Source organism: Paramisgurnus dabryanus, chromosome 11 (assembly GCF_030506205.2).
Source record: "Paramisgurnus dabryanus chromosome 11, PD_genome_1.1, whole genome shotgun sequence".
NCBI lineage: Eukaryota > Metazoa > Chordata > Actinopteri > Cypriniformes > Cobitidae > Paramisgurnus > Paramisgurnus dabryanus.
In genome coordinates, this window is record NC_133347.1 from 28,090,212 (window position 1) to 28,115,003 (window position 24,792).

General features: G+C 35.5%; 3 protein-coding genes across 4 annotated transcripts in view; 2 read left to right on the plus strand and 1 right to left on the minus strand.

Moving 5' to 3' along the window:
- The first annotated feature begins 455 nt into the window (after nt 1-455).
- ubl4a (ubiquitin like 4A) lies at nt 456-2,990 on the plus strand. Its single transcript, XM_065247681.1, has 4 exons — nt 456-620; nt 1,304-1,409; nt 1,921-2,135; nt 2,615-2,990. Exons 1-4 carry the CDS (start codon nt 456-458, stop codon nt 2,720-2,722), a joined length of 594 nt encoding a protein of 197 aa, XP_065103753.1. The 3' UTR covers nt 2,723-2,990.
- A 62-nt stretch (nt 2,991-3,052) lies between these two features.
- On the minus strand, nt 3,053-14,766 carry rab7b (RAB7b, member RAS oncogene family). Its single transcript, XM_065247680.1, has 6 exons — nt 14,582-14,766; nt 13,685-13,750; nt 9,916-10,042; nt 6,928-7,146; nt 6,590-6,718; nt 3,053-4,545 (listed from the first exon to the last, which is right to left on the minus strand). The coding sequence occupies exons 2-6, from the start codon at nt 13,735-13,737 to the stop codon at nt 4,456-4,458; spliced, it is 618 nt and encodes a 205-aa protein (XP_065103752.1). The 5' UTR covers nt 13,738-13,750; nt 14,582-14,766; the 3' UTR covers nt 3,053-4,455.
- A 1,063-nt stretch (nt 14,767-15,829) lies between these two features.
- Nucleotides 15,830-24,792, plus strand: part of LOC135729823 (dynamin-1-like protein) — a 37,251-nt gene continuing 28,288 nt past the window's right edge. The window contains exons 1-7 of one of the 2 annotated variants that reach the window (XM_065247690.1): nt 15,830-15,973; nt 16,377-16,480; nt 16,618-16,759; nt 20,992-21,030; nt 21,451-21,497; nt 23,761-23,829; nt 23,913-23,999. In XM_065247690.1, the coding sequence (XP_065103762.1) occupies nt 16,379-16,480; nt 16,618-16,759; nt 20,992-21,030; nt 21,451-21,497; nt 23,761-23,829; nt 23,913-23,999 (486 nt within the window). In that variant the 5' untranslated portion in view covers nt 15,830-15,973; nt 16,377-16,378. The remainder of the gene's footprint in view (nt 15,974-16,376; nt 16,481-16,617; nt 16,760-20,991; nt 21,031-21,450; nt 21,498-23,760; nt 23,830-23,912; nt 24,000-24,792) is intronic. The other variant, XM_065247691.1, reaches the window with a different exon arrangement.

The window sequence follows — 24,792 nt, forward strand, 5'->3', positions numbered from 1 at the left end:
GCAGTCTTTATACTCCAAATAAAATATGATGTAAAGAAAAAAACTATATCAACAACCACCTCTTTTTCTATACTAGTTTTGTGGTCTCGGTCCGTAAAAAAATGTCCATATTCCAAGACATGTTAAAATTTAACAGCAAACTACAACAGCGCACAGTACGAATGCCAAACGATAACAGCAAGCGCACACACTCAGTGTCACTACCCACAATAGTGCAGCTGATACAAATAGTCGAGGCACAAAGTTTTTAGTTTTAAAATTAAAATTATTTTGGTTGTGTTTTTGTCCATTTTTTTCATCCAAGATATTTTAATGACTTTATTTGTGTGTTTTATTAAGCCAGTGGAGCTGAAGAAGAAGAATAAGTCTTCACGAGATTTTGGTCGTAGACTCGTAGCTGTATCCCTTCTAGCCACAACCGGTGTCCAGTAGGGTGAGGCGCAACGTTCATGCGCATGCGCAGATCTGAGCCGTTGACGTCATGTCCGTGGGAAAAATCGGTTGGTAGTGCAGTCAGCGAATGTTTAACGACAAAATTAGTTAGTTTTTATTTTAAGTATATAAATGTAAAAATGATTCTTACTGTAAAGCCACTTCAAGGAAAAGAGTGTAATGTTCAGGTAGGTTTGAGTGTCGTCTGGTGTTTTGGGGTGTTCATGTGTTACTGTTAGCTTCTTAGCATAGCACTGTGCTGTAGCAGATTTGCTTTCATTTGATTTAAATCGGTTAAATATAATTTATGTACATATTTCAATATAAATCATCTTATTCTACTGTATTTCTTTAGACATTAAGATTTTTCTTTCGTATTTGTTTTGTTCACGACTTAACAACTGGTTGACTTTTAAACAGCATTTTGGGTTCACCCCGGCCAGGACGTGTCAGACGTACCTTGTCTAGGCGATGCAACCTTTTATGATTTAAGTAAATTAGACTCTATAAACCAGTTCAGACAACATATAAGTAAATAGGTTATATGTATGAGTTAAGCTGGCACACAAAATGCATTAAGTTTGTCACTTATATGTGACCCAGCTTAAGTCATTTTTTTTGTTATTTACTTTGTTTTTTATACATAAAATCATCCTACATAAGAACTTTCAATGAAAAATATAACCTTGCCATCTTTAATATTGACGGAGTAAAATCATGACAAATCAATGTGAAATCAAACTTTAATGCTTCTAGACTATGAAACTTTAGCCTGGATTATACAGACAGGGTCACATGTCTGAGTTTACTGTACCTCTGGTTTTATTTAATAGTAATATGTGGCCGATCTGTTCTTTTTATTGATGCACAGGTGACAGAAAATGAAAAGGTATCAACAGTAAAAGAGCTGGTGTCAGAACGATTAAACATCCCACCCAGTCAGCAAAGACTGTTATATAAAGGCAAAGCTCTTGCAGGTACGACCTTTATTTTATTTTACCTTTAAAAAAATCTATGCTGTCCCTCTCCAGATTCATATAACTTCCTTTTCTCCATGTAACACAAGAAAAATGTTTACATTGCACATTAACATACAGTGAAAAGATATTGTGGCTTTCATATCCAGACAAGCCGCTTGAAGAGTTCCCGTTTATATGACTTGTGCATAATTTAATATAAGGAACGGAGAAAAATGTTAAGTGAACTGACATCAAATGTACCACACATAAATGATGCCTTTAATTGCGGTTCTGTCCATTGCAATTTTATTTTACTACAATGCTTTTGTTGTGTTGATAAGAGCAGATTAGATATGCTGCAAAACTACTTTTGATATCAGACAAAGCATACAGATTTGGATAACACTTTAGTACTCTTCTTCTGCATGTTTTTTATAGAGTTTAAGGTTAGATACTGCCAGCAGCTTTCCATTAATTCATGCTGTGTGTTGTGGATGTTATTGTGACTGCTGTTGTGTACTCTATTAAGACGAACATAGGTTGAGCGATTACTCCATTGGACCAGAGGCCAAACTCAATCTGGTAGTGCGACCGGCAGGAGAGAGGAGTGCAGGGGCGATGGGAACCAGCAGCAGTGTTCATAATGATAAAACAGGCAGTGGTGTGTGGCAGTTATTGTCAACTGTCCTGGCCAAACACTTCAGCCCTGCTGATGCAGCTAAGGTCCAGGAACAACTTATTAAGGTCAGTTTTCTTTACCTTTCATATCCTTCTCTGTCATAGCCCTCTGAAAACCCTTAAAAAGGACATTTCACAATACTTTTTTTTATTATGTCAAATAAATCTTGAGTACATATGTGAAGTTTTAGCTCAAAATACCAAATAGACCAATTATAGCATTTTTGGGTGTGTCCCCTTCAATGCAAATGAGCTGATGAAATATAAACACTGATCGCCATGATGGTGTTTCGTTGAATTGATTGTTGAACTCAATTGTGCTGTAAATATTTTTTTTAAATATAAATAAATGGGTGTTTTTATTATTTAAAAAATCCCCTTTTGACATCACAAGGGGAGCCAAATTTCTCCTAATCTTTTAACCAAAATTTTCAAATGCTTGCAGAGAATGGTTTACCAAAACTAAGTTACTAGGATAATAGAAACACCGGAGACCCAATAATAAGACATTTAATAATAAGACATTCTTCTTTTTTTTCCTCCAGGATTATGAACGTTCCCTTCGACAGCTTAGTCTAGATGACATTGAGCGTCTGGCTAGCCATCTTCTCCACCCCGAGACGGAGGGCATGGATACTTCATACATGGACTAAACAAACCATACCAATGAAAATCTTTAGACTGTCCCTACAGATCACCTGGTTGGAAAAAGCAAGACAAGAGTGTGGGATGTGTTTAATGTGGACTTTAGGAAGTTTTCCATTGTGAACTGGATTTCTCTGAGATGAACCCTGTCGGGGCACCGGGGAAGGGCCACAATGTTTACCATTGTTTTTTCCCATCAGAGGAAACCAGTGGTTGTTTTAGTGCAACTAGTGTAAATATTGTGTGCAAATTATTAAAGGACAATAAAAAATGTTGTACTGCTTTATCATTTACAAAGGGAGTAAAATTGCCCTGGGACACTGAAAGAGACGGCTTGGTTGTAAATGTATCTTTCTTTTTATTTTGAAGTCATTCTTGAATTGGCCAAAATAAAAATGATGCCAAATTAATTTTTACAATTTGTTGCACGTTGGCAAATAAAACTGAGGAGCTTTTAGGTTGGGTAACTATGTATGTATACAGTACATGCATTAATACAGATACAGTATCATGTAAATGTTTAAAGGCAAATAAAAAGTAAAGAGTAACCTCATGTACATTTTTGAGTTGTATATAACTTCTGACTTGTTTGATACTAAAACATGTTTAGTAAACCACTTAATAGTATTGTTTTTTATAACATTTTAAATGCGGATACAAAAACAATTAAATGGCTTAAATCTGTCAAGAGAGCAAATGATTGCCAAATATTCAAGCAAGAAATGACATTTTATATATTAGGGCTAGGCAATATAACCTAAAGATGATGTATTTAGATATTTTTAGGCATGTTTATAATGTTCAACCTCAATAGCTGTTTATTTCCTTAAAATAGCTTGGAGGACAATTTTAAACAAACAACCACTAAATAAAAAAAAACTGTAAAATCTAGATAAAATAATTAAGGCATGTTTTTCACACCTTTTCTCTGAATGGGCATAAAAATATATATTTTTTGTGCACTAATAGTAGATAAAACGCATAAGTGATGATGCAAAAAATGTATGAATTGGTTTGATTTTTTTAAAAGATATACTATTTAAAAAAGTAATCTGCGGTAATTTAATGGATTTTCTAACTGCATTTTTGGCCCGGCTGTTGAATACTTATATAATATGCAAAAAATCCCGACGGTACTTGGCCATAAAAGCAGATTTAAATCATCGTAACATTTACAAAAAAGCACATTAAAACACTGATATTCACAATGTTTTTTGCAACAAAATATGTAATATTGTTAACAAATTAATGTGATAAATATTTAATATATCGCCCAGCCCTACTACATAATCAATACAATTTTTTAAAATAATGCTAATTCAGCATATAAAAGTGAAATTTATATGAGAACAATAACTAAAAATTTAAAGGCACAATGAACTAGCAGGCAAAAATGATTATTTCAGAGAAAAGAAAAATGACACGGAGAGCAGGAGAAGTGACAAGAAAAAATGTGACAGCTGTAGTGATGGTAGGACCTGTAATAAATGCAGTGTCACATGATATGCAACACATCGGTCTTTCTGTTCCTCAGACAGTTCATCATACCACACATTACTCAGAGTTCAGTAGTAAAATGGATGTTCAGCTTTCACATGTGGCATTTGATACCCTGGATGTTTCAAAGGAGAACAAAACTGGAGGGGAGGATGGGCACTAAAACAAGGACCTGGATCTTTTCCATCCTTCCCTTTCTCTCCCGTGTTGGATCTTTATCTGCCCTCCCCGTTTCATCTTTCCTTCAGCAGTTGCACCCATCACTAGCTGATGCAGGTCTGTCATCTCTTAGTTTAATCTGGTCAGGAAAATCATACGTTTCCACCTCTGACTCCTGAAAATGAGGTCAGATCAAAAAAATGTTTACATGACTGTTACAACCAAGCCAGAGAGCAATGAGGTTAGAAACTTAATTAGGATGTGAGAGTGTATTCAAGTGTTGAATAGGAAGCCGTTTACACAACAACGTTTTCAACCGTTAACGGCGTTTTTATGCGATTTGGCTGTTCATTGACACGACAACAGCATTTTGAAGTCGGGTTCCAACGTTTTTTAACAACAAGCCATGTTTTTTAACAACGTCTTGTTGTCTCTGTGTAAACTGCGCAAACGCAAATCCTTGATAACGGTGCGCATGTGTTCATTTAGTTATTAAGAATGCGCAAGTATAACCAAAACAACAATGGCAACCTACAGGACTGTGTTTGTGCTGCTCCAGAGTTTATTAACGCTTATCCATATTATTAAAAAAAAACTGTTTGGTGCTTTTGCCATCTTTTGCTTGAATTTGCTTTGCGACTGCTTGCATTTATCTCGCTGTAGACAAATGTGTATGTGCGCAGGCTTGTTGTGTTTCTTTACAAGGTAACATCACCATCTACTGGCCTGGCAAGTGTAATACAGCGGATTTGGTTATCTTCGCATATCCGTGTAAACATTAATCTTTTTGATAGTCTTGTGTAAAACAAATTTGTCAAAAACGAAAGGAAAAAACGTTCGCATTTTCACTACATTTTTGTCGTGTAGATATGACCGAACGACCGGTTAGAGACCGGAATTGGCCGATTTACAATTGACTGGCCAGACCCACCGGATGTCTTACGTCATTCCTATCACGAGCCGGACCTTTTGTTGCCATTTGCTCAAGCAATAGCAGTGGAAATAATCAGATTGATTTTATGTCAGATTATTGCTGTAAATAATGTACATTGCATCTAAAGACTGATTTTGTTGTCGTGTTTTACTTCTCTGTTGTTAATTTCAAGATATTTCATTCATTTGCCAGTTTCCTTCTATGTCACTCATCCCAGGGTCTTAAATAAGGAGCACAGTTTTCACAAGCAGCGCTTTAATTCTGTTTACAAACTAAAAGACATAAAATGGACTTTGTATATATTTAGAATGACGGATAAAGAATGCACTGCATGGCGCTTGCTTATTTTGTTCAAAAGCATGATCAATAGAAGTCTACACGTCATACTACTAAGGAACTATGCTTCTAACCACAGCTAAAGTCAGTGAGCCTGACCAAGTTTGAGAGCACTTTATTTTGAGATCTGTTCAAATGAAAGATCATCATGTAATTTAATGCAGTTTGGGTGAAAGGGCAATGTTTAATAATTTATATTATGATAAATATAAAGTGTTTTACAGCCAGCATATAGGTCAAGTATAGTTATTAGAAAATCAAGTTTTGGCAGGTCACACCTACACCGGAATCAGCCAGAAAAATTGCAATCGGCGTATCTCTATTGTTGTGTAAACATAGCATGAGCCTACTCAAATTGAAAGATGCAGTAAAACTTGAGTCAGTTTTTAATATCCACAATCACTTCATGAAATGTAAATTCATGCATTTAATTTAGGGATGCACCGATAGGATTTTTTTGGGCCGATACCTATACCGATTTAAACAGACAACTTCTGGCCGATACCGATGCCGATATCGATATTAAACACTTGTAAAAAATACTATACAGTTGGTCTATTAGCTAGTTTATTTCTGCATCAAATTATTTTTACTGAACATGGATTTGATCTAATTAACATTCAACTGACCAACATAATAAGATAGGCACAAATTAAGCTAAAACAAATCATTTTTTTTTTTTTTACATAAAATGGATTTCTTTATGCAGTTAATGAATAAACAATCGGTATCGGCCTTTCTCGTGCTATTGCCGATATGCCGATGGTTTCAAATTCATCAAAAATCGGCCGATAAATATCGGCGGCCGATACATCGGTGCATCACTAATTTAATTCAATATGACACTTTACACAAGAATTGTTTATCAACAGTTTACATTAAATCTCATTCCGCTTGTGTTTCAAGAACGGATATCAAAAAAATTACAAGAACACACAGCATTCAGTACCTGTTTAAGGGCATTGCGAGCGATAGTTTGGAAAGCCTGCTCCACATTAATGGCTTCTTTGGCACTGGTCTCAAAATAGGGGATATTGTTTTTACTCTGACACCATGCTTGAGCTCGCTTTGTCGTCACCTGTTTGATTGGCATAAAACATCAGATCAAAAACACAGAAAACGCATGGAGAAATTCAGATAACTATGTAAATGTTATCTGTGATTGAACAATTCTTTCTTTCAATGACTAGCTTGTCATCAACTTTAGCCATTTAAGAATTAATTTTCTTTAAAACATGGACAATTTTAATATTTTTTCGCTAAGTTTGGATTGTTTACTTTAAGTACCTGTCGGTTCTCCAGGTCGATTTTGTTACCCAATACAACAAAGGGGAAGTTCTCAGGGTCTCGTGGACTGGCCTGAATGAGAAACTCATCCCTCCAGCTGTCCAGAGTCTTAAATGTAGTCGGTGCCGTGACATCATACACCAGCACGCAACAGTCCGCCCCTCTGTAGAAAGCCACACCCAGAGACTGAAATCGCTCCTGACCAGCTGTGTCCCAAATCTTAGGAAGAAGATGAAATATTTATGATTAATATAGAAAACTTTGATAATCTAATAACATTATGACTTATAGCTAAAGCCAGGACTAGACCTTACTTAAATTAAGCATTTTTTATAAACATGCATTTGAAAAAGACGTTACTGGTGTGCATCTTAAGACAAATCAATGACGCTGGCATATTTTAAGATCTGTCAGTGCAAGTTATTTTCACTTCTGTTTTAGTCTAGGACTAGCCTTATGCCTTGTCTGTGAAACCGGGGGTATAAATATTTGTTGAGCAAACGTTTAGGGGCGGTTTCCCGGACAGGGATTATACTAGTCCTAGACTAAAATAAATCTAAGAGGTGCCCAAACTGAAAACAACTGAAAGCACTGACATATTTTAAAATACATCAGTACCCTTTGTTTTGCCTCAAAATGCACACCAGTAATGTTTTTAGTCAGGCATGTTTGTTCAAACTAGTTCTATTTCCTAATTAAACTAAGCCCTAGTTCTGGCTTAAGCTAATCCTTGTCCGGGAAACCGCCCTTAGTGTTTCTCGACAACTAGAAACATTATCCTTAGTCCAGTGATAGGGGATGACAGGTCCTGGGCCCCAAGAATTTAGTAAAGGCCCAAGGTCAATTGTGTTAGCAGTGGTGGACGGTTTCACAGACAATGCTTAGTTAAAGCCATGACTAGGCCGCCGTTTAATTAAGATGTCTAAGCATTTTTTATAAACATGCCTTAGAAAAATACCTTACTGGTGTGCATCTTGAGACAAATCAATGGCAGTGGCATATTTATATATGTGCTAGTTATTTTAGTTGAGACAACTCAAACATGTTTTTAGTCTAGGACTAGCCTTAAGCTTTGTCGTAGGGGCAATTTCCCGGAATGGTTATTAAAATATGCCAGTAGAAGGTTAAATTAATTTTAAATTAAGGCAGCCAAACATGCATTTTAGTCTGGGACTATGATAAGCCCCGTCCGGTTTTCCAGGGTTTAAATTAAGCCAGGACTAGGCCTTAGTTATATTAGGATATTTAAAGGAACAGTATCTAGGATTGTGGCCAAAACTGGTACTGCAATCACACAACTGGTGGCCAATACACAAAATGACAACATAAACATCAGTTGAGGGCTACAACTCCACTTTTTAAATGACAATAGCCTGGCCGGACCACTGTTGTCAGTGATATAAGTATTTGAAATGAAAATGATTTCTTAATGTCTACAATTCAGAGCCATTTTATGATTAATTGATATACATTTCTTACATACTGTTCCTTTAAGTTTTTTTTTTTTTTACAAAAATACCTCACAAATAATCTGTATTATATATAAATAATATATATATATATATATATATATATATATATATATATATATATATATATATATATATATATATATATATATATACACATAAATAAAATGTTTCTTAAATATATAGATTTATGTGTGTGTATTTATATATACATAATAATTACACACAACGCATACACAAATAAATAGTGCAAGCACAAACTTTTATTTTGTATGCGATTCATCTTTTTACAACTCTAATCATGAGACATCATGAGTTTTACTAATATATTTTAAGATATTTGCAAGTCATTTTCAGCTCAAACATGCATTTTAGTCTGGGACTAGGCTTATGCCCTGAATGGGAAACCACCCTATAATATAGTAACAGCTTCTGACCCAAAAAACACATGTTCATAATATGAATACACAGCATACATAGCAGACAGTTGTTTTGTATAATAGCAAAATTATGTTATGTTTTAACATATTGATAATTATAATTTCTATTACGTAGATACTGAGCTAAAAAGGCTCTCTACAACATTATTACTTTGTAATTGATTCAGCTATACGTAATAAGCAATGGGATATTCATTTATTGAGTTATATTTTAAAAACACCTTTTTGTTTTATTAGGAACTTCCAAGCATTGCTTGTTTAGGCACGTGGGGATGTTAATCGTCAATACTGGTCATACAGGTTAGTACATGGCTTTCATAAACATAGCAACATGTCAGATAAAAACCGGTTGTTCTAACTAGCTCCCTACCTACTGGAAAACACTGGGGATTACCAGGCATATAAGTAATTTATTTCACCTCACATCAGTGTAAGAAGCCTTATATTATAACAGAATGAGTGCAAAACACAAAAGTGAGGATACCACCCATGACGACTTGTGAATTTTACAACTGTTTATGTGATAGGGACAACTGGTTTGTCTGTTATGTAAATTTTTTAACCACATCACATGACAAGAAATGAATACTACTATAAATCACTGTTCACAAAATAATGTCTTGGACACGACATGTTAGCATCACAGCACATTTGCTTCTTATTCTTTCTTAATGCATATAAAACATTTTTATATTAAATTGGAAGTATTTGTTGTACCCTGTACTTGTGCGAAATGTATACTTGTGTTACTATATAGCTCATTGCATCAGCGGCGCAAAAGGTCATGAACCCAGGGAACACAAATACTGATTAAAAATGTATAGCTTGTAATGCACTGTAAGTCGCTTTGGACAAAACTGTCTGCCAAATGTCTAAATGTAATTGATGATTTACTTAATTTTTGCATTACTTGGAGTAGGGACATACTGTTTATATGTGACAAAAGACTTTAGATTTGTTAAAATATTGGTATCATTTTTGTGATATTCAACTATTACGCTATCAAAGAAAAACAAATATATTTAGTGGTATAATATTTCAAAAGAAAAACATTTCAGAAGAGATAGATGGAAACAAACCTGCATGGTGACCAGTCTGTCGTCCACCATCACCTCCTTGGTCAAAAAGTCAGCTCCAATAGTGGCCTTATACTGATTACTAAATTTATTATTCACATATTGATTCATCAACGAGGTCTTCCCAACACTATTAAAGGAAAAGGGACAAAAAGCTATGTTAAAAGCTGCAAAGCATATGGATTCATTCTTGATAGCATTCTGTTAAAGGCACAATACGTAATGTTCACCCCTAGAGGTCACAAAACAAAGCAAAGGTGTAGCTTGATGATGCTGTGAAGGAGCGTTGTGAGTTGTAGTCTTCACCTCCAATGCAGATAAAAATCAAACCAACAAGACTAACAAATCGTGTTTATGGATGACGTAATGAAATAAAGCCTCACACCATTACATTAACGTAAGCAAACATAGTGGGGTGCTAAATGCTAAAGATACTGTTTCTTCATGCGGCGCTGCACAAATTAATCTACGTATTACATCAAAGTATCGCAAGAGTAACTTGGCAACACTGCTTTGTTAACGCTCTTGGGATATTTTGATGTCATACGTCGAACCGTCAAAGCAACTCTGCCCCAAATGTTCAATAGGATAATCCTTTAAAATAAAAACAAGTTATCTATGAAGGGGTTTACGCCAGCCGTGATTATTTGCGCTGCGAAAAGGTCTGATTTTTTACCAGTGTGTCAATTTTTCAACTATAACCGTCCGCCTAATAAGATTTACGCTTTAGATTTAGGGCTGTCAAATGAATAATCGTGACTAATCATATATGTGCATGGACTGTGTATAATAATTATGTATTTATAAACACACACACACACATGTATGTATAATTTTAAGAATATAATATTAGTGCTGGGCAAAGATTAATCTCGATTAATCGCAAACAAACTAAAATTGTGTGCTGTGTGTTGTTATTATTATGTATATATAAATACACACACATTCATGTATGTATTTAAGAAACATTTACATGTGTGTATATATATATTTATTTATATTATTATATATAAACAAAAAAGATATATAAATAAAAATGTTATGAAATGTATATATGTATGTGTCTGTGTTTATATATACATAACTATTACCCACACAGCACAGACACATATTATTATGCAAAAATTCACTTTTATTTTGTATGCGATTAATCGTTGTCCAGCACTTATAATAATAATAATAATATTAATTATAAATAATTATAAAAATGTATACACACACACACACACACACACACACACACACACACACACACACACACACACGTAAATATTTCTTAAATATATATATACACTCACCTAAAGGATTATTAGGAACCACATACTAATACTGTGTTTGACCCTCTTTCGCCTTCATATCTGCCTTAATTCTATGTGGCATTGATTCAACAAGGTGCTGAAAGCATTCTTTAGAAATGTTGGCACATATTGATAGGATAGCATCTTGCAGTTGATGGAGATTTGTGGGGTGAACATCCAGGGCACGAAGCTCCCGTTCCACCACATCCCAAAGATGCTCTATTGGGTTGAGATCTGGTGACTGGGGGGGCCATTTTAGTACAGTGAACTCATTGTCATGTTCAAGAAACCAATTTGAAATCATTTGAGCTTGTGACATGGTGCATTATCCTGCTGGAAGTAGCCATCAGAGGGTGGGTACATGGTGGTCATAAAGGGATGGACATGGTCAGAAACAATGCTCAGTTAGGCCGTGGCATTTAAACGATGCCCAATTGGCTCTAAGGGACCTAAAGTGTGCCAAGAAAACATCCCCCACACCATTTCACCAACACCACCAGCCTCTACCATCTGAATGCCTCAACAGAAATCGAGACTCATCAGACCAGGCAACATTTTTCCAGTCTTCAACTGTCCAATTTTAGTGAGCTTGTGCAAATCGTAGCCTCTTTTTCCTATTTGTAGTGGAGATGAGTGGTACCCGGTGGGGTCTTCTGCTGTTGTAGCCCATCTGCATCAAGGTTGTGCGTGTTGTGGCTTCACAAATGCTTTGCTGCATACCTCGGTTGTAACGAGTGGTTATTTCAGTCAAAGTTGCTCTTCTATCAGCTTGAATCAGTCGGCCCATTCTCCTCTGACCTCCAGCATCAACAAGGCATTTTCACCCACAGGACTGCCGCATACTGCTGGATGTGAACTATTCTTTGTAAACCCTAGAAATGGTTGTGCGTGAAAATCCCAGTAACTGAGCTGACTGTGAAATACTCAGACCGGCCCGTCTGGCACCAACAACCATGCCACGCTCAAAAGTGCTTAAATCACCTTTCTTTCCCAATCTGACATTTAGTTTGGAGTTCAGGAGATTGTTTTGACCAGGACCACACCCCTAAATGCATTGAAGCAACTGCCATGTGATTGGTTGATTACATAATTGCATTAATGAGAAATTGAACAGGTGTTCCTAATAATCCTTTACGTGAGTGTATATATCTGCATCTGTGTGTATTTATACTGTATATACATCCTTATTATACACAGTACACACACATATATGACATAAACAAAAAACTTTTATTCAGCAAGTGAAAAGTCGCAATAAATTGGTTTGCAGCCCTATTTAGATCACAGTAGAGGTTTTCTCAGGTCCACAGAAATGTACCTGACCAGAAATGACCCAAATTACTTTTTATCCAAACCTGACGTGCATAAATATTTTTTTAAAAGAAAGACCCGAGACAAACCCGAGAAAATTAGACCCGAGTCTGACACGAACCAGTGGCAATTTTTTTTTTTACCCGACTGGACCCTAATGTAAACGGCACCAACGTGTGCACAGTCTGCAACCCCACACGCACCAGTCAGACAGAAAGAAACCCCGGTGGCCTGGCAACCAATTTGGCCCGCTGCTCCATTTATTTTTCTTTGTTAGCTGATGACTACACCAAGGTAAACAATAAAATGTGCATTTAAAATTGATTTACAGGTGTGGCTCAACAAAATTAACCTCCTGCCAGCCACACAGAGGAGGGGTTGGAAGGACATCGACGCATACGCACACATGCAGCAAAAACACATTCATTTTAAATTACCCGAGACCCGATGCTGCTATTATTATACCCGACCCATGTTGAGGCACATGTGAAATCGACCTAAACCCGCTTGTGTTTCGGATCTAAGTGGACCCGTGAAGACCTCTAGATCACATGTCTGAAGCCGCTGCTATTACACCGAATGCCAATACGGTGGCGCTTGCACAGAAAACTCAAGAAGTAAACACAATGAAGAAAAATCTTAATGATAAAATTATCATTACGCACATTGTGATTCTTTGTTACAAAAACAGTTTGACTGTCATTCACTAAGCTTTTTCGTTTTGCAGCCAATGTGAAAAGCCCTTATCGTGGCTGTTTTGGAACTTACAAGTTTCTCTGGATTCAAACTTTGTTGGAAAAATTTGAGACAATGTAAGTAGACATGTGAACGAAATGTATAACAGTGTGCTAGTGACGTTTGGGTATTTTAAAGCAAAAAAATCTTACACAGTAATAGCTGCTTGCCTTGTGGTAAAGCAGCCAGCTGTGTTCAAAGTTAGCTAATATATGGTGATTAGACAACAAGATTTATCAGGACAAATTCCAACTACGGAAAATCAGGGAAATTCCTTGAGCAATGTAAAGACAATGATGTTTACATATGTAAAGCTACTGTCACTCTTGTGGACTCTTTGAGCTCTGTGAAACTGGCACTGTGAAACAAATATATAACAGTCTAATCATCCGTCTCCACTGATAATGCAGTGATGTTGCAACACTTACCCAGAATCCCCTAGGATGATCACTTTAAGGAGCACCTTCTTACGGGAAGCCATGATGAGAAGAAAGCTGAGAGACAGAGAAGGATATTAGACGGCAGTAAGAATATACCTAATGCACATACAAATGTTTAATAATAATTACACATATATTTTGATGTAATATGACACAGTTGAAAAGTCAAAATCTAACTTCGCTATTTATGTGTACTTGGCTCATAAGGAAAATAGGTTAGAAGAAATATCATTATTGATTAGTTGGGTCTATTGTCTAAAAGGCTATTGCAGTAATAATAATAATAATAATAATATACTTTACTTTGTTATATTATTTGAATGTATTATTGTAAACTTAAACATTCACTTTTTGTCTTATTCAAATAGCACATTGTTTTTAAATGAGGAGTAAACAAACAAATGATAAACGTATATACTGCATACAAACATTTAAATAGATATTTGACATCCTAAAAAGAAGGTACAAAATAAAAAAATGAAACTGCAGACATGCATTGGCAGAAGTACAAAGAATTTATTCATGTGATTCATTGAGTCGTGTGACGTCACTGCTGCGAAAACATGCCAGTTGCATTGTAACTGATGTATTACCGAAACATATTACAGTCGATCATAATCCATTACAGAAGCGAAAACGACGCTATAAATCACACAGTCTCTTTGTTCTCGTGCGATCAATATAGTTAGTCCTGTTAATGGCATACATTTCAAGACTAAACGAAAATTAACAATCAATCTATTAAATATAACGTTTGACATTGCTACAATGTGCGTTCAGAATCCACAAGAAACACTCGCTCTTTAAAGTAATCGGTCTTTTAAAGATGACAGTGTTTAATGCACCATAGCTTGACAGGTTTCGAGGAAAACAAACTGTTGTTACCTTCACCTCTCCGCTTTTACCGTCGCAGCTGTTTTGATATTCACCGTCCGTGTCGATGTTCCCACAATCTATTCGACAGAAAATCACCCAATGCTTGTACTGATCGAGATACACATCAACTGTTGTAGACTCTGTGTTTCTTCCTTGCAGAACAGGACATGACTGTAGAGTCACAAGGGACTGACGCATAACTGATGTTCAACGTGACTTTGAACAGGTTCTTTTTTTAAATGATTCATTAGAACAGATTCGCAAATGGTTACAACAAAGGGTGTTAAATAAGAAAATAATATGTTTGTAGAGTAGGCTGTGTGATATGACATGTTGCAACATTACACATAAATATGCAACAGTATTCCACAAAAAGTATTGGAGCGCAGTTATTTTAAATCCCAGACTGAGACTTCCGGGTACGCTTTAAAGTGAATCGGGTTCATTGAAACGACACATATGAACGAACCGATTCGCTGAAATGAATTCGACTCACTAGTGCTAGCGCACACAACCAAAAAGCGCCGCCCTCCCTCCTTTTATAAAGAGTCCAAGATGGCGGAGAAGAGGAAAATAAATAAATGTCCACTTTATTGATTATAGTTTCAGATTTTTTCAAAACATGTATTCTTTAGACATGTCAACGAAAAGCAATAACCATTCAAATAATAACGTTATGCCCTTATCATCAGCATTATGGACTTTCTACTTTAAAAATAAAACTTTATATGACATAAAGTTCACATGGTTGTAATTCTATTTTTGTTAGGTTTTATTATTCAATATGAAAGGACAAATCAGGTCAGGGCGCAACTCTTCTGATTTCTTTTGCCTAGGTTCAGCAGTCCCACCCTTTGTCATGTGATTTTTACATTCTGATCTTTTGTGTATGATTTCTGACTCATTCAACACTTGACTACCACTTCCCTAAGACTTAACTTACCTACTTTCTTAACCCAGCATTGTGATTTGATTATAAGTTAATTAGTAATAGTTCAATAAATATAGCGCAGATTTACAAATTTTCCAAAAAATGAAAATATAATTTTTATGATAACTAGAGAATTAATGTTTTAAAATGTATGCTACTGTAAAAGAGATTTCCTGGTAAAATATTGCCGGGTCCTGATGTTGGTAGGGGCGTGGTCAAGCAACCATGACATACTATGATCGACGGTTGGTCTATCCAATGCGCTCAACCCAAACTCTAACGTCAACAAAAAGATAACCAATGAAATGACGCTGGAACCATCTTTGACAGTCTCTCTACAGTAGGGGCGCAGAAAAGCGAAACCCAAATATGTCTGTTCTCCAATTTCAATCATTTCCAGCATGTCAGTAAAGAATATAACGCTGTGAAAATATAAATTAGTTGCAGAAGGCTCGGCACATCGTACCGCGGTGAGGATATTATTCTGTGAAGCTTGTTTGTTGATGTTTTATCGTTCATCTTCTCATTCCTTATAACCTTGTTCGGCTTTCAGCATCACACCCTGCAGGGCTGCTTGTCGTGTTATATTTAAACAACATGCTAATTATATTAATGGATTAATCATCAGTTTTATAGCATACATGGATCGTAGTTTGCGTAGATATGTGTTTGTATGCCTGCACCTGCAGCACGCGCTGTCACTATACAAAACGACTACTTTAACATATGCACACCTAAAAGATAAATTATCAGCTTGCCTTATTTATGATGTTATTTAACATTTTGTAAAAACTAAATTTTCTATTTTTGATAAATAGATTATAGTTCTTATGTATAAGCTATACATTAAATGAATCATCTTTGATCTTTCAGAGATGGAAACACTGATCCCCATCATTAACAGACTGCAGGAGGTTTTCCTCACCCTTGGTGCAGAGATCATCCAGCTTCCTCAGATCATAGTCGTGGGATCGCAGGTCAGTCATTTATCTCAAGATGAAAGCTTTAAACCCTCACTGCAAATAAAGTCTTCAATTTTATGATAATAGACGGTGCTGCAATAAAGTGGCAGTGGTAAATTGTCTTTAAATGATCTCTTGAATTGAATCTACAGAGCAGTGGAAAGAGTTCAGTGTTGGAGAGTTTGGTTGGACGAGACTTCCTGCCCCGAGGTTCAGGAATAGTCACACGGCGTCCTCTAGTGTTGCAACTGGTGAACGTTCCCCCGCTGGAGGAGAGGAGAAGACAAGATAATGGTAATAGATCATATTTTGTCTTTCTTTTTCTTTATTAAAAGATTCATAATATGTTCCTATGACTGGATCTATGATGCTTAATGATGGCAGCTCAGTAGGTTTTGAAGCAAGACAGAGTTTAGTGCATAGTTTAGATTCAAACAACTCCAAAATCTTTATCCATATTAAGCTTCGAATGAATCCTAACACTAAGGTTAAATAATTTTACAGTGTTATAAAATTAATCTTCTGGGTTCATAACAGGTTAAGCTCATAAGTAACATTAATTTATTCTGTTGTTAAAAACAAGCAAAAATCATGTACACGCTTATATTTCGTCTTTGAGGCAAGGCATTGCACTGGAATAAATGTTAGTTTCTAATGCATATCTCAAGACTTATTCTTTTAAAGTCTTCCCATGACCATGTAAGGGCTGGTAAAGCCATACATCAGTTTGATGATAGCTAAATATAAGAGATATTTATAATCACAATAAAAATATAGCAACATAAGAATTTAAAATTAAACGTAAATACATTTAAGCTTTTTGGCAAGAGTAAATTTACTTTTCATCGTGTATTATTGCCATACAATTTGGGTGGTGGATTTTTTGGTATCTTTAGGCTTGTTTATACCTGGTATTGAGATGCATTTTGGTCAATTGGATCACAAGTGGATGAGAGACACATTCACGTTTACACCTGGTCTCTTTTGTCCACTTTCGACCGTTTCTGTCCTGATTACTTTAAGGTTATCGATTACTTTTGATCCAGTCAAAGTCTGTAGAGACTGTGGGCGAGTCCCTCTTGCTTTCATGTAAACGCAACAGGGGACATTACAGGTTTAAATTGACACGCACTAAATTAGGGCTGGACAATATGGCTAAAATGTCTGTCACAGATATATTTCTAAATGTCGGACGATACGGTATAAATCCAATAGCGGTATGAATGTTAAAAAAGCCTTTGGATCAACTGCAAAGAATGCCCACAATGAATGTTTGTACCTGTAAACTTTTGTACAAATGAATTTGCCAAGTCTATGAAACCTTTTCCTATAAAACAACGATTTAAAAAAATGTGTATTAAGCCTTCATACAAATTTAATGTTAACTCACTGTCAAATAAACGTAAGACTTTAAGGCTCACCTTTAGTTTAATAAGGTGGACCTGAACATCAGTCAGTGATAAATGCTGTAATGCAGGGCTCTCAAACTCTTCAGTCACATTATAAGCTTTTATAGTTTCATACATTGATTTGCTATTATAGTAATATGTGGAAAAATAATAATAAAAGCCTAAGTGAAAGTGACCCTAAAACTTTTAAATGGTAGTAGGCTATTTAATGTTACATAAGATAGACGGAAATAAACATTTATATCAAAGCTCTATTTGTAATTGCATAGCAAGCTATATACAGTAATGATATATTAGATACTAGCATACAACATTATATACATAGTATACTTTTATCTATTGCACATTTCTCATCTTTCCCCTTTTCTATCCTGGGCACCTGATGGCTTTTAAGCTGTTTTTCTCATCCGTAATTCAGTTTGTGTTGCATTACATCTCCCGTTCTCCCTCCCTATCCACCTTTTTTTGACGTAAATGTGGGCGCCGCCATCTTTGAGCGCTCTTGTTTATGACTTACGATGAGTCACTAAAGCTAATTGTAGTCGTATTGCGCAGGACACAAATGTGCTGTTTTGACTGGCTGTTTAACTTCCACACGCTCCCAAAATTAAACAAAAATGAAAGAGCCGGAAAGCAGCCACTTTAGTTTTATCAATGAAAGCCTAAAGATCGCGCTGAACACTGTTGGTTTGCACTAGAAGTCATGTCTGATGCAAAAACATTGTACTTCACATTGGATCAAAAGGCAAAGAGTAGGTGTTTTTTTGTGGCTCTATGTGTTTTCGACTTTCTCTGAATGTGGTCGAAAGTGTACACCAGGGGTCGGCAAGTAACTTTGGCCGCGGGCCAATATTTTTTTTAGCCAGTAGATGGCGGGCCAACTGCTGTTGGCACACTTACGTCTTATTTTGAATTAGCCTAGTATAGGCTATCTGATCTTTTGTCAAGAAACATTGTCTTTATTTCCTATTTAAAATACGAAAGACGGCATTAAAAATGGCTAAAAACATGGTTATGGCTCTGTGTATCATTCGTTCAATCGTTTTTAAATTAAAAACAAAAATGAAAAAATTAACCACCACGGGTTTTCTGATTGTGTGCTCAGATAAAAAATTAATTACTGGATTAGACAATTTTTTTATTTAACACCTTTATAGGCATAATATATAAATGAAATCATTTTAAACAGATCAAGTACTATTAGTGGTAACATTACAGGCATTTATGCTCTCATGAAAGACTCTTACAGTCCGACTTTTGAACTGTATTCCTTTTTTTATTAATATTTATCCGGGACACACACATACACACCTAAGGTTTAAGGAGGTCTCCGCTTTTTGTCCAGCTCCGACAAGGTTCTATTCAGTAAACCGCTTAAAATACACTCTGTGTTCACCCGCTTTATTTCCCGACCTGACGGGTCCGCAAAACTTAACGTTAGATCTCGTTCCCAGAATCTCAAATTCAATGTCTCTAACGAAAAAAGAGAGATGAAGTAGCCTATAACAATTATAAATGTTATACAAAAATTGTGTTCGTGCCAATATAAATATTATTTTAACATTGTATTGTTAGCAGAGAAAAAATGTCACAGAAAAAATAATGAAATATAAATAATAAATTAAATAGGACAAAGCCTCTCACTCAAACCGAAACCATTGGCTGCAGAGTTGCTGTTCAAACAAATTGCTGAAAATCCTCCTTTGCCAAATTTATTTTTAAAAGGAGGTAAAGATCAAAGAACTATGCGTTAGGAAAATTAATAATGGCTTTATTTTAATAGACATGTAAAACCATATTTTGGCGGATTACTTTCATTTTTTAACGAATTTACCTGCCCATTTAGTCTTAACAATTAACGGTAAACTGTGGAACCTAAGGTCGGGCTCGAGCCCCAAGTTCAAGTAACAGAACAGAACAGTAGATTCCTTTAAAATCTACGTTAAAAGTGTAATAGGTAAAATATTACTGCAGTAAAAGAGTTTATTTTATCATATTTTGTGTAGTGGTTTCTAAATGCCTGCAATTACTTTTCAGTAATTTGCAATGTCACGGAGTTTAACGTCTTTACGCGTGACGCATTGACATGATTTACGAGGTAAATTTGCAAATGATTCATGAAGTCAAACCTCTGCAATTATTTGATTGATTGTGTTTTAGAAGTATGTTCAAAATCTAATGACAGTTATGATCGCGGATGCGCTGGTAGAGAAAGAGAACGAGAAAGAGCGGTCGGTTAAGATTAAACTAGCTATTATACCTGAGAGCCGGTGGCAACTTGTCCACGACGCAAATATTTTTTTATCAGGTAATACATATTATTTGTCAGTGTGTTATACGCGAATAAATAATAATGAAAAAAGTTCAAAAGTCGGACTGTAAGCGAATGAGACTTACCGGAAAGGTTTCTATTCAAACCCTTATTAAAACCCTTATTAAAATGTAATCTGTTAGTACCTGATCTGTTTAAATTTATTTCATTGGTATATGTCTGCTAAGGTGTTCAATTACAATTTGTCCGAACCCGTTTTCATTCATTTTTGTTATTTTTGATCTGAGCGCACATTCAGAAAACGAGTCGTTTGATTTTAGTTCAGGAAATAAATAATAGAAAAACAAGTCGTTTTTCTTTCTTTCTTTTTTTTGGTTTTGATTTGAAAAAACGAATGAAGGAATGATACACGGGGCCATTTTTGTAAACTGTTATTTTAAAATAAAAAAGTGTGATTAAAATTTTTTTTAAAAAAAAAACGGATTTCAAATTAATCCGACGGGCCAGAAAATATTACTGGCGGGCCACTTTTGGCCCGCGGGCCGCCTGTTGCCGACCCCTGGTGTACACCTTGTTTACACCTGTCTTTAGCATCGTCCACTTGTGATCCGATCAACCAAAGCACATCTTGGTACCAGGTGAAACAGCCTCTTTGTGTGTATCATGTTACTGGATGTGAAATGTTTTCTATGGTAAACAACAGCATGTTACATACGGTAACTCCTCACTATGAAATACTGTATGTCTTTGTTTCGTGTTTCAATCTTTCCGTGTCCGTCTTCCTAACACGTTTACTGTAGTGCTTCTTCCTAACATCTTCTCTGCTATTGTTTTCCTTTATTTAGGAAACGGAGCTAAACAGAACTCTCAAAACAACTATCCAGGTCTCTGTTTTACAACAAACGTTCAAGTGCATGAACTTTTCATCCTTCATCTTTGTCCATTTTACTTTTCTGGTTTGGTTTTCATCCCACTTCACCTGCTCTGTTGTGTAAAATACTCTCTTTGTGATTTTGATTATTTTGAGTTTTCTGTTGTGGAAACAGAATGAGAGGCTTTCACAGTAGAGCAAATGCATTTTAGGCTTGTATTATCTCACTTACACACCATTGTATCCGGCCACTGTGTAACCTACTTCTAGAATATTGATTTTACAATTTGTTTGGTCAGTTTACTTTCCAGTCGAAGCCGGTGAAAAGCTTTTATTCCATTGTGGGTTTTGGGGGTTTCTGAAGTGTCTGCAGGACTCAGTGTTGTTATTATTGATTTTGTATTCTCTTACTGTTTGTTTCTTATTGTACCAGGAATCAAAGCAGAGGAATGGGGAACCTTCTTACACTGCAAAAACCAGGTAACCACTGCTTCTGTCTACTCAGTGTGTGTTTTTTTGGTCCTTCCACTGGTAATATATAGGGCTGTAACGATTATGTTGTTTTTTAAATGAATGAATTTTAATGAATTACGGTGAAATCCCGGCACATCCAAAAGGCAGAGGGCGTTCTCGTGCAGAAATGCCATTTGTGCCACAAAAGAAGTAGCGTTACAAACGCTATTCCAGGAAAAGTCTATAAGAATATTTATATCACTGTTCTTCAAATAGTTTCAGGTATTTTCATGATAATAAAGAACATTATGAATGATTTTGTTTAGCAAGTGTTGCTTTTTTAAATGCACATTATAAACGACTCAGACTTATAATGATATTCGATTGATAAGGACTTCCTACCAAAACTCTATAGTACACGCACAAGCTGCACATAAAACACATACTGCAGCCTTGCATTTCAGAATCGATTTCAAACAGGTCTTTTTAATGGGACACCCTACTAATCGTCACAGCCCTAGAGTTTTTGTAATTAAAGTAAAATGTAGGGGTGACCCCGAATAGACGCAGATACGATGCATCAATTGGAGAAGCCTGATTCGATTACCAATCTCACAGTCGAATCGTCGCAGATGTGTTATGAAATGAGGATCATTCAATTTTGGCCGTTATCTGATTTCACATATAACAGCTTTCTCCCAATATATTAATATACAGCATATTATGATAATGCAGCAAATAATATGTGAAGTAGCAGCTTTCAATAAATATTTTTAAAATGCATTAATAAATCCAACAACCCCTGTGACCGGGCTACACGTCCATAAGAGGTTTCTATGTTAATAAACCATTGCCTCTTTGTTTCTACATTTAAAAGACAAAGCTGGCAATACTTTGGTTCTTTTAATAATTTCGTAATTTTATTTTATTTATAAATCACCCTGGGTTATCTGATTTAACGATTTGGCTTGTGTTTTGTTTCCGTGCACTTCAGGCATATTGCACATATTTGTTCTACACCTTGTTACTTGTAACCTTATTTTATAAAAAAAATGTATTTATTATAAACGTAAATTCTGATCTAATATATTTTGGATTGCTTTTCGTTGTATCGATGTTGCGCTATTGCGTGCTGGCCATGCTTACGTATGCAATTTAGCCGAACGGGCTAGGTGCTCTGCGTCTCATATTTAGGAGTTCATCAAACCAAACATACAAAAATGATGTTTTTTGACAGGTTAAGTTTTTAAAATGTATTTAAAACAGAGTGGTTATCTTGTCAAAAGTTAAACTACAAAACAGGTAAGCTGTTTCTTTAAATTTCGGTGATGAAACTGAAAATATCTGCACCGAACCTGTTTCTGCCTGACACGACTGTCTTTCTTGTGATTTAATATTATGGTCGGTGTTCACTTTCAAATGATAGCAAAGAGATTCCTGAAATAAATAATATCATCAGGTCTTTCTGTATCTAAAGTGAATACAGAGTTGATCAAAACAAGCAGGTATTTCTGTGCTAAATAATAAAGCATAGTGTCTATAAAATCATTAATTTCAGTGTTTTTCTTGTTATAAATTAACGCTTAATGAATTATATATAAAGTTTTTATCATTTACAGTATAATCACAAATTATATGTCATTTTTCCTTTGTCGGTTTTCTTTTGTTCATGACTGCTAAATCTCCAAATGAAATAAAAACACTGAATTGTAGCTAGGGTTTCCAAGGCAGGATCACCTTTGTTACTTTTTTAAGTTTAGTTATCAAAATGTTTTTTTTGTGTGTGATGTTCTGTAGATCATGGCTTTAAAATGTTATGAGAAATGATTAAACAATTGTTTATGTTGCCTTACATTTAACCTTAAAATATATATATAAATGCATCAACAGTTTTGTCTTCGTTCATCACTTGAAAGACAAGTGGTCACTTTGGTCACTTTATCAGAAAGTTGTTTATGTGTGCTGCTTGTGAAAGAAAATAAAAGTTACCAATTTGTACCTGGTCTGGCCCTCTTCCAACCCATGCACACAAACATAGATGATTCGACTATCGGTCGATTATGGAAAGATTCGACAATTCTAATTCGAATATGTAAATGCTTAGTCAAAGACACCCCTAGTAAAATGTTCATTTTTAGGCATTTTTAGAAAATGTTGATGCTCCCTCATTTGGCACTTGCTTCTGCAAAATGAATAAATATAAATTCAAGTAAAAATCTGTAAAAAGCTCAAAACTCCCTCACACAAAAACGTGAATTGAGACACCAATAGTGTTTTTATCTTTGCTCAGATTTTCACAGATTTCACAGAAATACGGAAAGAGATCGAGGAAGAAACAGACCGGGGTACTAACAATAAGGTACAACTTATTATTGTTTCATTGAGTTTGTTTGCTCCTATTTCAAATTGATTTCATGTAGTTGTTCTGTTCTTTCTCTTTAGGGCATCAGTCCAGAGCCCATTTACCTGAAAATCTATTCCCCTAATGTACTCAGTTTGACTTTGGTTGACTTGCCAGGGATCACTAAGGTAAACACAATGAAAGTCCATGATGTTCTTACCCCATGTAATGTGGTGTGCTGATAAAACAGATGTTTCAGAAATAATGTAGCAGAAGTTGATTTGAAGCAACTTTCTTTTCTAATCTTGTTTTAAAGTTGTGGTAAGCAAAGCACTAGATAGCAGAGAATGGGTCGTTTTCTCAACAAGAAATTTTCTTTTTGCAGCGAAAGGGATTTTTTTGAGTTTTGTGAACTTAACGAAAATGAACGTCGAAGAATTTGGATTCCTATTGTCATGACACCTTATTATGTGACTTATTTAAGATGTCAAATAAGTCTTTGGTGTCCCCAGTGTATGAATGTGAAGTTTTAGCTCAAAATACCCCACAGATAATTTATAATAACATGTTAAAATTGCCTCTTTGTAGGTGTGAGCTAAAAAAAAGCAAACACTGATCGCCATAATGGTGGTTTGCTGAAATTGAAACTCAATTTCAATCTGAATGACCTATTTTTTCACATGCTTGCAGAGAATGGTTTACCAAAACTAAGTTACTGGGATGTTCCTTTTCATGTTTTCTAGGTTGATAGACGAACTGGGGAACCAATTATAGCACTTAAACATGGAAAAAGTCAGATATTCAGGATATGTCCCATTTAAATAAAATAGTTAGTGCTTTGACGGATTGCAGTTGATTCACGTCCCACGGTTCTGCTCGCATGCGATTCTCTGATTAATATGCAAATTTAAATAAGGATTTTTCTAATATTGACAGGGCAAATACATACAAAACGATCTCCACTGTATTCTTTTTCTAATA

Excerpts from the sequence above, each read along its gene's own strand:
- ubl4a (XM_065247681.1), top strand. The coding sequence starts at position 456 with ATGCGCAGATCTGAGCCGTTGACGTCATGTCCGTGGGAAAAATCGGTT. Across the intron at positions 1,410-1,920 it reads TAAAGGCAAAGCTCTTGCAG|ACGAACATAGGTTGAGCGAT; the intron begins GTACGACCTTTA and ends TACTCTATTAAG. Across the intron at positions 2,136-2,614 it reads TCCAGGAACAACTTATTAAG|GATTATGAACGTTCCCTTCG; the intron begins GTCAGTTTTCTT and ends TTTTTCCTCCAG.
- rab7b (XM_065247680.1), bottom strand. The coding sequence starts at position 13,737 with ATGGCTTCCCGTAAGAAGGTGCTCCTTAAAGTGATCATCCTAGGGGAT. Across the intron at positions 7,147-9,915 it reads ACAGACTGGTCACCATGCAG|ATTTGGGACACAGCTGGTCA; the intron begins GTTTGTTTCCAT and ends CTTCTTCCTAAG. Across the intron at positions 4,546-6,589 it reads CTCGCAATGCCCTTAAACAG|GAGTCAGAGGTGGAAACGTA; the intron begins GTACTGAATGCT and ends CCTCATTTTCAG.